The sequence below is a fragment of the Sinocyclocheilus grahami genome, unplaced genomic scaffold (genome assembly GCF_001515645.1).
Source record: "Sinocyclocheilus grahami isolate Dianchi unplaced genomic scaffold, SAMN03320097.WGS_v1.1 scaffold67.1, whole genome shotgun sequence".
NCBI classification, from domain to species: domain Eukaryota; kingdom Metazoa; phylum Chordata; class Actinopteri; order Cypriniformes; family Cyprinidae; genus Sinocyclocheilus; species Sinocyclocheilus grahami.
Genome location: NW_015505246.1, coordinates 958,900 through 974,928, shown reverse-complemented (window position 1 = coordinate 974,928; position 16,029 = coordinate 958,900). Strand labels below are relative to the sequence as shown.

At 38.2% G+C, this 16,029-nt stretch overlaps 1 protein-coding gene and 1 non-coding gene across 3 annotated transcripts in view; one reads left to right on the top strand and one right to left on the bottom strand.

Annotated features, from left to right (window-relative positions):
- Positions 1-13,210, bottom strand: part of vdrb (vitamin D receptor b) — a 25,579-nt gene extending 12,369 nt beyond the window's left edge. Inside the window, exons 1-4 of one of the 2 annotated variants that reach the window (XM_016272038.1) lie at positions 12,505-13,210; positions 2,619-2,763; positions 2,346-2,476; positions 1,252-1,436 (exon numbers count right to left, since the gene is read on the bottom strand). In XM_016272038.1, coding sequence (XP_016127524.1) covers positions 1,252-1,436; positions 2,346-2,476; positions 2,619-2,761 — 459 coding nt within the window. In that variant the 5' untranslated portion in view covers positions 2,762-2,763; positions 12,505-13,210. Of the gene's footprint in view, positions 1-1,251; positions 1,437-2,345; positions 2,477-2,618; positions 2,846-12,504 lie in introns of those variants that run through there. The other variant, XM_016272037.1, reaches the window with a different exon arrangement.
- A 2,438-nt stretch (positions 13,211-15,648) lies between these two features.
- On the top strand, positions 15,649-15,720 carry trnaq-uug (transfer RNA glutamine (anticodon UUG)). The gene has a single exon. It is a non-coding gene; the product is annotated as a tRNA-Gln (tRNA).
- Positions 15,721-16,029: the final 309 nt, after the last annotated feature.

Sequence of the window (16,029 nt, the reverse complement as noted above, 5' to 3'; positions counted from 1 at the left end):
CCCGGCCTCAGCGCACACTAAGCCGGGGCTTCGGCTCACGCTAGCCAGGCCTCAGCTCACTCTAGCCCGGCCTCAGCTCACTCTATCCCAGCCTCAGCGCAAGTATAAGTCATTATAATCAGTAATTATGTCCCCACTGGATGCAACAAATGCCTCGTTTGTAATGGGTTTGAATGTTTTTGTCTCGTCACTCCGGCCGGACACGGCATCAACAGTATGTGAGGGGCATAACATTTCCGTCTCACGCTTGAGGTATTCGGCCAATCACAACGCATTGGATAGCTGGCCAATCACAGCACACCTCGCTCTTTCAGACCGATGAGCTTTGTAAAAATCAACGCATTTCAAAAAGGCGGGGCATAGAGGAGAAACAATAATGTACAGTATGTGGAAAATAATGTGTTTTTTGAACTTTAAACTGCATAAACACATTTCATTACACCAAATACACAAAATAATGTTCTTTTTAGCAGCATCATATGACCCCTTTGAATGCAGGCAACATTATGTGTCACTGAAGGGTCCAAAAGCTCATTAGGCTCACTGTACAAGAACATTTAAAAGTGTCCCTATTATGGGTAATGAAAGTTAATTTTTTGGTTTTGGGAGTCCCCAACAACAGGTTGACATGCATGCAAGGTCAAAAAAAGACTTTCATTGTCTCATAATTTTCATTTATTTTTACCTTACTTGCTCAATGACTCCCAAATGATTCGCTCAACGATTCATTTTTCCAAACCCCTCCTTTGCGTGAAGCTAATCTGCAGTGATGGGTCCGATTGGTCTCATTTTCATTTAATCATGCCTGATAAAGCAGCTTTTGTGAGCGCAGTGCTGCTTTGTGTACAGCGTTACCGGGGAAACAGCTATTTTATTTTGCTACAAAAGCGGCACCTAGTGGCAAAGAATGAATTTGCATTTTCATTCTGACCAACCCAAAAAGACCAACAAGTGGGCGGGTAATATGCTAATGTTTCATGTTGACGTCAACATGAAACAGCTTGGGATTTGTTTTAAAAATGACTCGTTTCAATGATTCAGAGTCAACTCTTTCTTTTGAGAGACAATAACTTTACACGCGGTGCACTTTCAGATTTAAAACTTTGCAGGATGTTTTCATTCACTTAGAGCTGTGTTACACACATAATTTTCAAAAATCCATAATAGGGGCACGTTAAAACTGGCTGAAACTAAGAGAATGGCATACAGAAGAGAGGAAGAGAATGGAGAAAAATCAGATGAATATTTTACTCTGAAGCGTGAGAAGTCGGAGTAGGAATCGTCAAAGGTTTTGTGATGTGCATCCACGAGCGTATCAATGATGCTGCGCTGCTCCTCTGAAAGCCGGGGCTTCTGCGCCTCCCTCTGTGCCTCCTCATCCTTTCTCCTCTGGATCAGCTCTTTTTTCCTCTGAACTTCCTCATCCGTCAGTATAACTGAAGGAAAAAGACAGATGAGCATCATTACTGTGCTCATGTAATATAATTTTATTACAGGTAAAATACAGATAAAAAAAATTAGAAACTTATATAGTATGTTGTTCTCCAGTGTTATATTACGACCATAATTCACTATAATTTACTTTAGTATCGTTCAATAGAGTTTAATCAATAGCTTTAATTTAATTCAGTCTCATAGAAACTGACAAGGGGGAGAACAATTCCATCAGACCATTTATACTTGTAGAAATACTTGAAAAAATTGAACCACATTATCTCAATATCTTTTTTCTAAAACAGCTAAATAGTCTGGATATTTCTCTTCCATTTCCCCCACTAATCCAAGGATTACTATTATTAATTTTCAGACTATCTATATAAAAATGATTAAACTATTTATTTTTAGGGTTAAAGCAATATACAGGTTTATTGCTATTACGATTGATGGGGTCAGTAAAACATTTGCATCAAATATTGCCGTTTTATGATTATTTAAAAAAACCAAAAACGTGATAACATACAAGCTATATTTTCCACTGATGATTCTTCAAACACGAGAGCAATCATTGTGAAATCCATAATCTGAAGTACCTTTCGCTTTCCAAATGATTCGCAAAGAGCTGCCACACAGGATCATGTGCTCACAAACTACTTCCTTATACTAAGTATTACTTTTCTAACAGCCTTTCGGGACCTTTTGTGACCGGATCATCTTACTTGCTTTTGTTTGGAACAACCTTACAAACAGCATAGCATTCCTGCAAGATCGCAAAAATGACATTTGGAAGGTTTTGACACTGCAGGGTAAATAAAATCTAAACTATAATTAAAACGTGATGTAACAAAGTATATCTTGGCTCCCAGTAATCAGTGTTCTGAGATGTGTCATGCTGGCTAGTAACTCACACTCTTTCATCATGCCAATATCCAGGCAACGCTTGAGTCTGCAGGCCTGGCAGTGGCGACGGTTATCTTTAGTGATGGTGCAGCTTCCATTAAAAGGACAGGTAAAACTGGCCTTCCGCTTCATACTGCGCCTAATGAACACACACACGAAAACACTAAAAATAGTCTGGCAGTATGACATTGGTTACAGATAATATGTGTTAATGTGTTTCTTAATGAACATCGGTGTAACTGTGTGAATACCAAATTGGATAAGAGAAAGGGTGTGTGTACCTGAAGAAGCCTTTGCAGCCCTCGCAGGTCATCGCATTAAAGTGAAAGCCAGTGGCTTTGTCTCCACACACACCACAGATCCGTGGAACATTACGATCAAACTCATCTGGCACTTGAGTGGATGTACTAACGGCTGACTCCATCACTATTGGAGACGGAGGAGGAGGAGGAGAAACAGTCAAACATACAGAGTTGTGCATTTACGAGGATGATGGAAAGGAGAACACAGATTGCACTATTGCAATTTTAAAAGAACTGTCTTCTAATTAAATATATTTAATTTATTCCTGAGATGACAAAACTTAAGCTACTCTAGTCTTCAGTGTAGCATGATCCTTCTGAAATCATTCTAATATGCAGATTTGGTGCTCAAAACAAGAGCTGATAATGATAAATATCATAACTTGCTTTTTATTATTCTGTGGAAAACGTGATACACTATTCAATAGTTTGGGATAAGGAAGATTTAAAACAAAAAAATACATTTTAAATAATATAAAACAATAAAAAAAGTCACAAAAGATTTCTTATTCAAATAAATGCTGTTCTTTCAAGGTTTTTATTCATCAAAGAATCCTGAAAAATATCAAGTATCACCTTTTCCACATAAATTTTGGCCAGCAAAACAAGTTTTCAACCGTGATAATAAGAACCATTATTAAAATAATTGAGCATCAATAATAACTGATAAAACTGAGTATCAAATCAGAATATTAGAATGATTTCTGAAGGATCATGTGACACTGTGGTAACAGTAAAAAATTGTCAAATTAATAATCAAAGAAATAAATTAAATTTTTAACACATTAAAATAGAAAACAGATATTTTAAATTGTAATATTTTAGAATATTAACATTTTGACTGAATTTTTATCAAATACATGCAGCCTTGCTGAGCATAAGAGACTTATTTCATAAACATGACAAGATTTTAATTATTATAAACTTTTGACCGGTAGTTTATGTAAGGCAGAAAAAAGACAGAAACAAAAGGAAATGTCCTCTTTCTTCAGCACAGACTGACAGCATAACAAAACCACAAATCATAACTGACATTCTTTAGCAAGTGTTGAATAATTAACAATCCTTTAATAGAACAATAAATCATTCTGATTAAAGCCATGAGGCCAGTATCACAAACTGAATGGGGAAAAAAAACAGTGTTCTTTATATAAGCATCACTAATGTATGTGCATTGATAAAGAGTGTACGAGATAGAGGGGAATATTAATTAGCTATCAGTGCTACACCATTGAGGAAGGGCAGGAGGATTAGAGGTTGTAGGAGACTGTGCAAATGAAAACAAACAGATGTCAGTTTCAATCTCTCCATCAGAAGCCTTTTTTGAAAGAAATATAAAATAAAAAGAACAAGGTCAGCAAACACATAAACATAAAATCATTACAGACCCACTGAACAACCCATGAGGAACAGCAGCTATGCTGAAATGAGTCAGAGGTCAAAGTGACACACCAACTCAAACAGCTAAAAAGCATCAGGTGATAAGAACATTGTCACAATAAATGTGTGTATGATAACAGCACGCGATTAACTCTTCATCGTAATACATGGGATCAGCAATAAAGTGGAGATCTATGTGAAAGGTCGCAGGGGCATCACGACTCGGTGTATACAAGCAGGGACAGCACAAACCAAATAAACATACCTCGGCGTAGAGGGTGTTTTTCTGTTTTCACTCAGTAAGTTATGAGGAAATTCCTACTTTGAGGTAAAAAATGCCTTTTTGAGAGCTCTTCGCTATAAACAGAATCTTTCGGCTGGAAAATATGCTAAAAGCTTCATATATGGCAAGTATACCTACTTAAATACTAGTTCAGTTCTACACACACACACACGACATGGCCTCTTCAAGAGAAAGTTCTCAAATTACTCTAAAGCACACAGAAAACTCACACTAATAAAACTATTTCAAAACACTTCAGCACATAATGATGCATTTATCTAAACTGGGCTGTTCATTTATTCATCTATTCAAAATGTGTGAAACATTTGCAATCCCAGTTTGTGAAGATTTAGTTGGCAGTCAGCCACAAACATGGCACTGCTTATGTGCATATTTTTGAAGGTAACCTGCAGATGGACGTTGTTATTTTTCTTGGCATATCCAGTAATGATAATGATTGTTTTTGCTTGTCAATATACAGACAGATTCAAAAAGGAGGACAGACGTAAGTCATAATAATAAATCAACTTAAAAGGGTCATAGTACGCCCATTTTCCACAAGTTGATATGATTCTTTAGGGTCTTAATGAAAAGTCTGTAACATAGTTTTGTTAAAATTTCTCAATGGTAGTGTAAAAAACACCTTTTTTACCGTCAAAAACAGCTCTTTTCAGACCAAGCTGTTTTTGTAGCATTTTCCTTTAAATGTTAAAGGGGTCATAAGATGCCATTTCAATTTTTCCTTTCTCTTTGGAGTGTTACAAGCTCTTGGTGCATAAAGAAGATCTGTAAAGTTGCAAAGACTAAAGTCTCAAATCCAAAGAGATATTCTTTATGAAAGTGCACAGTCAGCCACACCTACCTAAAACGGCTCATTCTAACACGCCCCCATTATGTGGGAAGATTTGCATAATGCCGCCCAAATGTTCACGCAAATAAAGAAGGCATAACTTTTATTCTCGCTGTAGTTTTGTTGACGCTGCAGCCATGTCGTGAAGGCGCTGTGTGCTTCGTTGTGAAAGCGAAACTACTTTGTTTGGTCTTCCAAAAGTGGACGATATCCAGCCCGGGGTCGTCACATGTGGTTGCCGCTCATTCGTTGATCTGCCGGGCGCGCCATTCTCAACCCCACCGCCTCAGCTCACGCTAGCCCGGCCTCAGCTCACTCTAGCCCGGCCTCAGCGCACGCTAAGCCGTTTGGGCAGTAGAGTAGCACTTGTTGTTTGTAATTTCTCTGATCACAAATGCAGAGAGAGTTTTATGTTTACGAGGCGCGATGCAATGCAACGCAACGCATAAAAAGACAGTACAAATCATTATAATCAGTAATTATGTCCCCACTGGATGCAACAAATGCCTCGTTTATAATGGGTTTTAATGTTTTTGTCTCGTCGCTCCGGCCGGACACGGCATCACAGTATCTCAGTTTTTCTGTAGATGAGGTTGGATCAAGAATTATTCGCGCGAACAGACGCATTTACGTAGATCGGGGGCACATTTCCTTCAAAAATGTAATCCACTGCGAGTTCAGCGGCTCAGATGTCGGGAGTAAATGATGACTGCTATGTTCATTATTACATCCAACAACAGAACACCTCAATCGCTTAGGAGTCATTCTTGTCTACATCTGCTCCGGCGGTGAAACAATGGCGGACTGATGACAGCTCACTCAGGGCAGCTCTAGGTTAAGCCACCAGTCCAGTCTGTGCTGAAACGCTACAGTCAATCAATCTATCGTGGGAGGGACCTGTCTGTGTGACGTCACACAGACAGACATCTGAGATCGGCTCGATTTGTGAAAGGGGAAAACATTTAACCAGATTTTTAAAAAAGCACTGGGTGGATTTTTATCATTATACGGTGGTTGTGTACACACACTGCCAACACACATTTCAGTTCAAACAACTTGTAAAAGTGCATGTAGCATCCTATGACCCCTTTAAAATTATTAAATAAACTATTACAAAAAGTGTTTTAATAATATGAATGTGAACTTTGAAGTATTGGCGCAAACAAACTGTTTAAATGCATCTGTCATTGCATAAGAAAATATAAAACAGACTGGTACTTTTTTCAAATAAAATAACGCAATTCATATACTTTTAGGTTATTTTAACATCATACATGCTTACACAAGCATTCACATTCAGTGCACTCAAGTGCAGGAAAAAAGTCATTGAGTTTCATTATTCTGGATTGTACCTAATTTCTCAACAGCCTGTGGGAAAAAAAATATTTTAAATAATAAAGCAGACTTAGTGAAGTGAGCTGTAGCTATGAGTGATTAGCCTGGCTATACAATATAGTCCTCATCAACTAATATTATGAGCAATGCTCCGTATTACACTCAGTAATCTAAAATGAACTTAACATTTAAAGTCCAAAACATTGATTTCACAAAAAGACGGAAGGTTAGAAGAACTGACCGATTTAATATGACTATTTTCCTGCTAATAATATAAATGTTTAAAGACTAAAACCACTCATTCTAAAAGCAATTGTTGGGTAAATTTAGTCCTTGCTTTCACAAGTCTCCAAAATCATTAACTGCGTGTGCACATTGAGAATTTGGACTGTGCACATCACATCTCCATTATTCACACTTACTTCAGTTTATGACTCTTGTTATCAACGCACACATAGCATGCAGGAGATAAGAGACTTTCAGAAAATGTTAAATGTGTCTTAATTTGCCGGACAGGTTAATGTTTCATCTGATGCCACATAGCATCTAGGTAATCTGAGAACACCTGTGATATTTTAGATCCGGACATGTGAAGACGGCATGACTGACACTTTGACTGCGACCTCACTATATGTCCGATCGTGATGCCCTTTAAGGTAGTTCAGAGTTAATGATTGAACTGACTGAAGCATCACAAAGCACTAACAAGTATGTAGGACAAGGTGTACGAGAAAGACTGTCCCTCTTCAGCAGAATGACCTGGATGTGAGTGCAATGGCCTTTTTATCATATAAAAGTACATGAGGTACCGCATGACTAAAGGGGAGAAGATCGCCTATGAAGAAACATGCACGATCGTTATCTTTTAATCTAAATTGAAAACGGTTTGAAAATATGGTGAGAATTGACTTTGACCTCATCTTCGAAAACAAATTCAGAGAGCAAAGTCATTGATGATAACCACAGATTAGCATATTCCATAACATATTACCAGTGGTTATTGTGTAACATACAGTGCTCATGTTATATAATAATTGTATAACATGTAGCTACGGTGATACTTCAATCGACATGTGTAGCTATGGTTCCTTTGGAATAAATACTTCTAGAAGCTGCATAATGCAGGTCAACTTTGTAACTAGTGTAACATTTAGGCATAGTTAGGTCATAAATGTAAGTAAACACAGAGAAAAGCACCCCAGCCCTTGAAGCTGAGGGGCGCCTGTGTGCAGGACAGGACAGAGATGCTGTCAGGGTTTCATAAACCTTCATTAGCTATGACAACAGACAGAGACAGACTCACACGGCAGGAATGTCAGGCCTGGCATGGAGACCATGTGGAAAACACATACATACTAAAGCCCTGTAGAAATGTTCTTGCACTTGGAGCGACCCGGCAAACTGGCTTTGACGGCTATAATGGCAGAACGATCAGCAGGCCCATAAAAAACATAAAAACAGACAGAGACTTCGAGACAAACTGTCCTACACATTTCCTCCACACACACACACACACACACACGCCAAGGAAATATGTGTGTTTGTGTAATGCGCAGAGCCAGTTGGGTCAGTTCGGGTCCAGAAGACAGAAACTGCTGTTGTCCTCACACGAACCCTACTGGAAACACAGTGCCAGATTATAACACTGCCACACACTCACACACACAAAGTCTCTCTCTCACACACACACACACACACACACAAAATTCCACAAGTACACCACACAAATACAAACTAAAACTCATGCCAAGCAACACTCTATGAGGACATGGTAAAGTCATTTTTCTGTCGGATTCTTTCAGAGATTTCCATTTGAACAGGGTAAAAACATATACACGTTACGTGAATGTATAAGTAATTGTTTATGCTAGATGTTTAACCACAGGCAGCATTTACATTAACATACCCCTCAGGAGACGGAACAGCCCATATACGAGTTAAAATCAAGCTGGTTTAGATTTAACCCACTGAAGAAAAGAAAGTCACACAGATTGGAACAACACAAGACACGAGATGAGTAAATGATCACATAATTTTCATTTTTGGGTGAACCATCCTTTTATTACAGTGGAGACTGCAGCAACATCTCTACTTTTATTTTACTTTACTCTCAGGATTTATATTTATTTATTTTGCATTACTTATACAGTTTCAGAAAAAAAGTATAAAGCTGTCACTGGAGTGGTACCCTGAGATAAAAAAAAAAAAACTAAAATGTTCTACATATGTACACTAGGGCTGTCAAAATGGCTAAAAAACTAAATTCGAATTATATTCTAATTTAAAATGCATAATTGCAGTTAGGGTGAAGAAAAGCTTTTGGCTTCTCTGCTGAGGCCACAAGAGGGCGCATCGACCAATGCACATTTATTCAAAGCATATAAGATAACATGACTATCTGTGAAAAAAGTGCATAATGTTTAAAATGTTTATAAACCAATTATAATTAATTAAGTTGCTTTTAAACAACTATAAACAAAACAGCATCATGTATGTATTCATAGTTTAATACAAAGGGCTGAAAGCCAATCACACAGGTTACATTTTTCATTTAAAAACACAAGTTGCAGTGGGATGGGGGAGAAAACCCCGTCATAATGTCTCGAGATATGTTTTTTACTCTGTTGTCAGTTATTTTTGTGTAATGACCACTAAACTTTATAAGTATAATTTATGTAGCCTATTTACTTGGTAAGTATGTAATTAGGGTGACACAAGATCCCTCCACTTCCTGATCACCTAGGCTGACTGTATATTATCCCTTATATACTGCGGTACTACGCAAAGTAACTATAGGATCTTATAGAAATCAATGCTATGGAAAGAAATAAAAAAAGATCATACATATTCTGTGTTATTTCAGTCTATTTGACTCTCAGTCCATGCAGGTTTAGTGAAGCCATATATAGCAATGTCAAGCACTGAGCAAATAGTACCAATCCACAGTAGCCGAAGATACGCTGCGCAAAGACATACATTAATCATTTATCATTCCATCATGCTGAAAAACCTCCTCACACTGAACATCAATTATTTCTGAACTGTTAAATTCACCATAAGCAAACAAATATTATTTAAATCAGATGCAAAGACAAAGATAGCACTGTAAAACATTAGCCACAGTAAATAAACAAACATCAGACCAACACTGTACAAGTTACATTACAAAATGGCCTGAAGTCAAATTTAGGCTGTTTACTATTGAGAAATCTTTCTCAGCTGTGAACAGCCATTTTTACGTATTTGTCTTTGGTTACCCTTGCCGTAACGCGACCACTCACTCTGTCCATGCAAAACACGGGGCAAGAACACACACATGACCAGAAAAGTGTAAATGACTCCTCCTTCCTCCCTTTTCCCTCTTTCCGTACAGGGGGTCTTTCTACCCTGTGTCCAATCCCAGTGGTCTGCATGCACACACACGCATACACACACATACAGAGCCAACTTCCCCTTCAATGGGCCTCTCTACAGGGCTACAGTCAAGGCCTCACAGCTTCTGCCTAGAGTTACAGAAACTACACACAGGCACACACATTCCAGCCTCTGAAACGAGCACCGCCACAATAACAACCTAAACATCACAATCCAGTTCCTTTAAACAAAAGGAACATATCATCAGTACAACCTACATAAAGGCAGACATGTACAAAGGAAGTCCAGCATGACACAGACTCAGAATTGATCACGTTTAAGAACGTATTATACAGGTGCATGGGTATTCTGGACTATAATGAACATGTAAACATCCATTATAGGACGATATAGATTTTGCTATTGCCGTCCATACAGGAGCTCAGCAGAAAACAAATCTACGTATTTTCAGTCATTTATCCTGCACTGATAAGACAAACAAATAACAAAAATGAAGAGAAATAGGGGAAAAAATAGAATGTGTGCCTATATGTTGCGTGTGTAGGTATACATTAGTTCAAAAGTTTGTAAGATTTATTAATGTTTTTGAAAGAAGCCTCTTATTGTCATCAAGGCTGAATTTATTTGAGCAAAAATACAGGAAAAACAGTAATAATGTGAAAGGTATAACAATTTAAAATAACCGTTTTCTATTTTAATATATAATTTATTCCTGTGGTGGCCAAGCTGAATTTTCAGCAGCCATTACTCCAGTCTTCAGTGTCACATGATTGGAGATCATGAAACACATTATCAATGTTTAAGCTTAATCTTTTTGTGAAAAAAATTAATAAATCAGGATTACTTGATGAATAGAAAGTTCAAAAGAACAGTTTTTTTTAACACTTTACTGTCTCTTTTGGTTAATTTAATGCAGTCTTGCTTAATAAAGTATTTGTTTCTTTAAAAAAAAGACTGACCCCAAACTTTCGAACAGTAGTGTACATACAAAAGATGTAAAAGGGAAAGTGGGTTTTGAAATCTTTCCAGGGTATCACGTCTAATCTTGTTACATGGTTGGCTATCTCATATTATTTCCACTCAAATTAGAAAATCGCAACCCTGAATTTGCACAATAGAGCATCGTTCCCAAAACAACCACTTCTACCAATTACATTACAGCCACACAAACACATTATCTGATACAACTAGTCCTAGGCATTGCAAACCTATTAGCCATTCCAACGTGGGACAAGGGTAAACATTACATTGATTTTAAAGGTCTACCACCCAACATCAACCTAAACAACTAGAAAATAAGAGAATTAAAATGACCAGCCATTCACTTCTGACCATGCTTTGTCTGACATGCCCTAACTAGTTAGTCCATTAGGAACGGTGGAAAAAAGTCCTAGCCCAGTTCAACCGACATGTTAAACAAACTATGCAAACTACAACAGATTTTCAACATACCAACAGCACAATGGGCTTTCATGTCAGAGTCACACGCTCTCTCTCCTATATGACCCACAAGGGCATTATGTTAAACAATACTGATAAGGTTCAATTTACCTGATATAGGAGGGTTATTACAGTTTATTAGGTTTTTAATAAAACATTTATAAAGTTTTACTTTCATCATCAGGTTTTAGAAAACAGATATAGGCCCCCATCAGGTAAAACACTTAATATGCACATTTTGCTGGGACCATAGGGTAAAAAGGACGATAATGTTTATTATCACGACAGCAGAAGATTAACAAGTACAAGAAAACAAAAACATTTAAAAATGTGTTTAAATGAAACAATAATTCTCACTTACAATGAAAAATTACAGACAAATAAGCAAATGCATAATAGATCATGTCTTTATGTATATTTACATATGCGAAAATATATTTCTGAAAGTTTAATTACATTGTAACTACTGTAATGTATATTAACTAATGATCGATTAAACATGTATTTCCACAATGTTTGGTCATATTATCAAAGAAACCTGTTATAAAGTATTACCGCAAACACAACACATACATAAAAAACACGTATTCGATCTGATTCACTCGTACTGTACGTTTTATTATGAATTAGTTCAGTACATCTCTGATATTACAGTATTTGGTTAGAGAAATCAGGTTAATCTCTAAAGCAGTGCTGGTAAAACTATAGAAGCGATATTGTCGCTGTGGCTGGATGATGTCGCAGTTGGAAATTACCGCAACAGATGAGCCGATACGCAGCTATACTATCAAACTCATTACACGCTTTTACATTGCTTTGAATATAATTAAAGCTTAATTAGCACGAATATGCTGCTTTAAGTCATCCTTCAGAACTAGCTGTACTCGGAGGCATGCAAAGTTTGTGTAACTTGCCAAGGTCGGTGTTTAAATTACATTCAACCAGTGCAACGAGACAGATGCATCAAAGACACACAACGAATAAATAAACAGGTAACGTTATTAAAGTGACAAACGCGTTTTAGCTCAGCATCTACCACACGAGCACTCTCTCTGGATTATGTGCCAGGTTAAAAAAAACAGTCACTTGAGTAGGTTACCTAACATCAGCAGACTAGCAGCTTTTGTTTTGAAGTGCATTAGTGTGCGCACAAGGTTCACTTTGATAATAGTGTGCGTTAGAGTACACTGCTCGCTTCGTACCTGCGTGCAACTTTTCCGACCAAGAGAGATGTGACTTTTGCTGCTTCGCTCCAGCCCGTAACTTGTAAATCTTGTTTTCTTCACGCCGAGAACTTGGCGCCAGCTCACATGCTAGCACGCCGAGAAAACACGCCCACCGCCTCGGCAGCGCAGCCCGCAGAGGGTCGCCTCGCTCCGCGTCCAGCCGCGCCGCAGCCCCGTAACTCGCGGTCGAGCCTCTGGAGGAGCTAGTCGACGAGATGCTAACAAATCACGCTGGCTATTGCAGTTTTGCAATCCATCCCGTGCAGATTTAATCGCGAGTCTGTGGATTAACGAAAGACAAAATAATACGACCAAAAAATAGCGGTCGATTCTGAACGCACTTCCTCCGCGCCCTGTGGGAGATTCGCAGTTTCCGGGCACAAAACAAACTTTGAACCCACGCTGGTTAGGACTGTAAAAATGTTGTACTTGACCCTAAATAGATGGGACTCCGTGTAATTACGCCCCGCCCCGACTCTACCCTGTACAGCGGATTTTCCTCCAATAACGGATCAAAGACTGTGCTGTGAGCGTGCGTCTGCTGTTTTGGTTGGTGTGACATCCTCTGCCACGAGCGCACTGTTTGGACAGGTCAGTTGTTCGTAAAGCGCGTGGGGACAACTCCCACATTCCACAAGCAAAACACACTCACTCACACGAACCCCACTGCATTCACAGGCGAGCTGCTGCGCTGCGCGCGCACACACTCACTCACTCACTCACGCGCGCGAGGGGTGTGTCGTGACGTCAGAGGCACCAAAGAGGTAAACAGTTTGTCCGCATGAGGTCGAGCATTATATTCGTGTATAAACGACGAGAAATGTGTGTCAGGCTCTTCATTCTGCATTGAAGAAACGCTTCATTTACTCATCCTGTTGTTGCAAGCATGTATGACTTTCTTTCTTCTCCGGAACACAAAAGAATGATAGCCTGTGCACTTTTCATTTTCATTGTATTTAAAAAAAAGAGAAAGAGGCAAGGCTATTCCCTAACATTCCCTCACACAGGGTCGGAAAGGGTGCATAAATGATGAGAGATATGAAATTAATGAAATTTATTTTTGCATTTTACTGTTCCTTTAAGAAAAACATAAATTCAACACAAAACAATGTATGGCCCAGCCAATAACCTACTTAACCTAATAGCAGTAGGCGATTTTTGGTCTCTACAGTTACCGCAATAAGTCATGGAAATGTTCAGCCGTCTGTGAAGGCCAGTCTTTTTTTTTTTATATATATAATATTTGGGTTTGTAAAGAGATGAGTTCATGTTTTACTTGGGTGTGTCTGCCTGAGTAGTATAGCAGAGGCTTCTGTTTCAGGCCTTGAAGGCTAGCTGTGTGTGTATGCATAAGAGAAAAATAACACAAGTTTGATTGTGTTAGTCTGATCACATGGGGGAATTCAGAAGAAAGGTTCTGTGTCATGTTTGTGCGCAGGCATGTGAGCTGTAATGATTGATGGCGAATGTTGAGATAAAGGAAGAGAAATGTGATGGAGTGACGTAGTGAAAGGAAGATCGTAGAGGCATGAACGGAAGTAAAAGATGCAGAGAGAGGGGCCTCTTATGGTTATCCATTGGCTGTTTCCGCCGTCCTCTCACAGGAACATATGGGCTATTGTCTGGAAATATAAAGGGGCACGTTTAGGGTACTAGTAAGCACGCTTTGTATGTCCATTTAAAACAGCACCGCAAAGAGAAAATAAAAGAGATACGGAATTGATACAGTGTCATTGTACTATTAACACAATAATACTGCACGTGAATCTATGATGTTTAATCTGGTCTTGTGACCTTCAGAAGATTCTGTTGTGGTGGTCTCCTATAAAAGATCCCTCTCAAGATAGTCGTCTGCATTTGCTAAAGACTAAGATCATACCTTTGTTCTCCTCTTTCCATTTCCCACCTACAAAATGTTCTGACGGTTACAGTGATATAACAGGTCATAACCTCTCAGAGACTACAAAGATCACTGTGGAATGTGCGTGGAACATAGAACGTTACTTCATTGTAGGTCAAAGGTCAAGGGCAGCCAGCGGGATTCTGTATGGAAATCAGATCAAACATAGCTTAAAATAAATACACAATAAAACATTATCAGCCATACGTTTTTTAAACAGCAATAGTAGTGCTACAGTGTTAATGCTTTGCTGTTGTGCAATATAAGGCTGTTTGGGAGATTCATATAGTAGGCATTTAGATTGATACAGTGTACGCGTCAATTAAGAGTTGTGTAAAATTAGATTAAATTGGCTAGATTTTTTTAGTCTGTTGACCCTTATTTAGTAATGAAAATGTCTCATGTTTTTTAAGATTAGCCAAAAAGGGAAATAGGAGAAAACGCTCATCTTTTGTGCTACATATTTACTCGGAACGAAAATATCACAACGTGTCACGGAGAAAAAAAACATGATTAACAGTGGAAAAAATGACCAAAATAAAGACGTTTTACAGACCGACCATTTTTTGACTCTTGTAAATTCTTAAAGAATCCGCTATATTTGTTGCAGGTGTTTTAGTCACGATTAAATGAATACATTTAATCAGTAAACACCCTTGATTGTTTGTGCTCGGAAGTCATCTTTAGTACGGATTTGAGGCTAATAAAAGGAGCATAGCGTTTTGTAACAATCTGATGGGTCTGTTTCTCGGTAGAAAGGTATAAATAAGTAAATAATACGATTAAACCCCTTTTCACTGTGTGTGCGTGCAAGAATGCCTTCAGTCCGAGGAACTGATGATCAGCTCAAGAGACGAGCTGAAGTTAAACAGGTCCCGTCATGACTGTGTAAACGGCGAAACATAACACAATATGATATGAAAAGACACATAGGTAGTGTAAATAAATCAAATGAAAACGCTAATACATTTCGACAAATATTAAAGTACATAGGTTATTATTTATACAAAAGTTACACAAAATAACTTACTGTTGGTTTGCTAGACCCTGCCATTGACTATAAGCTAACCAAGCATTATAACCTTAAATACTGTAAGGAAGCGTCGCAAATTCACGCTAAATATGCATATGCACGCGCAGTTTAATGGAAAGAACAGTTAACGTACAGTATAACTATACACAGTGAATAAGTGTTGTTATGTCGCTTCTTCCGGCAATGCGGTCCCATGGTGTAATGGTTAGCACTCTGGACTTTGAATCCAGCGATCCGAGTTCAAATCTCGGTGGGACCTCGTCCTTTTGAAAATATAGAAAACGCTAAAGTAGTCGAAGAATAAAAACAAATGCAATATAGTGTTGAATTAGGATAAAGCATGAACGAGGTACCTCCGTGAAATGCTGTTAATTAAGCTTGTGTATGTTTACAAAACAAACAATTAGTGCCTTCAGTAAGCGAGTGTGCTCATATTTCATTTATTGATGAGAAAGGGTGGGCTGGTTTTGATATTTGATAGCTGGTTATGGTAAAGTCAGCAAAATTTGTGACAGTAAAACAAACTCTACACATATCAGCACAATGAAAATAACCCCTCCACAATACA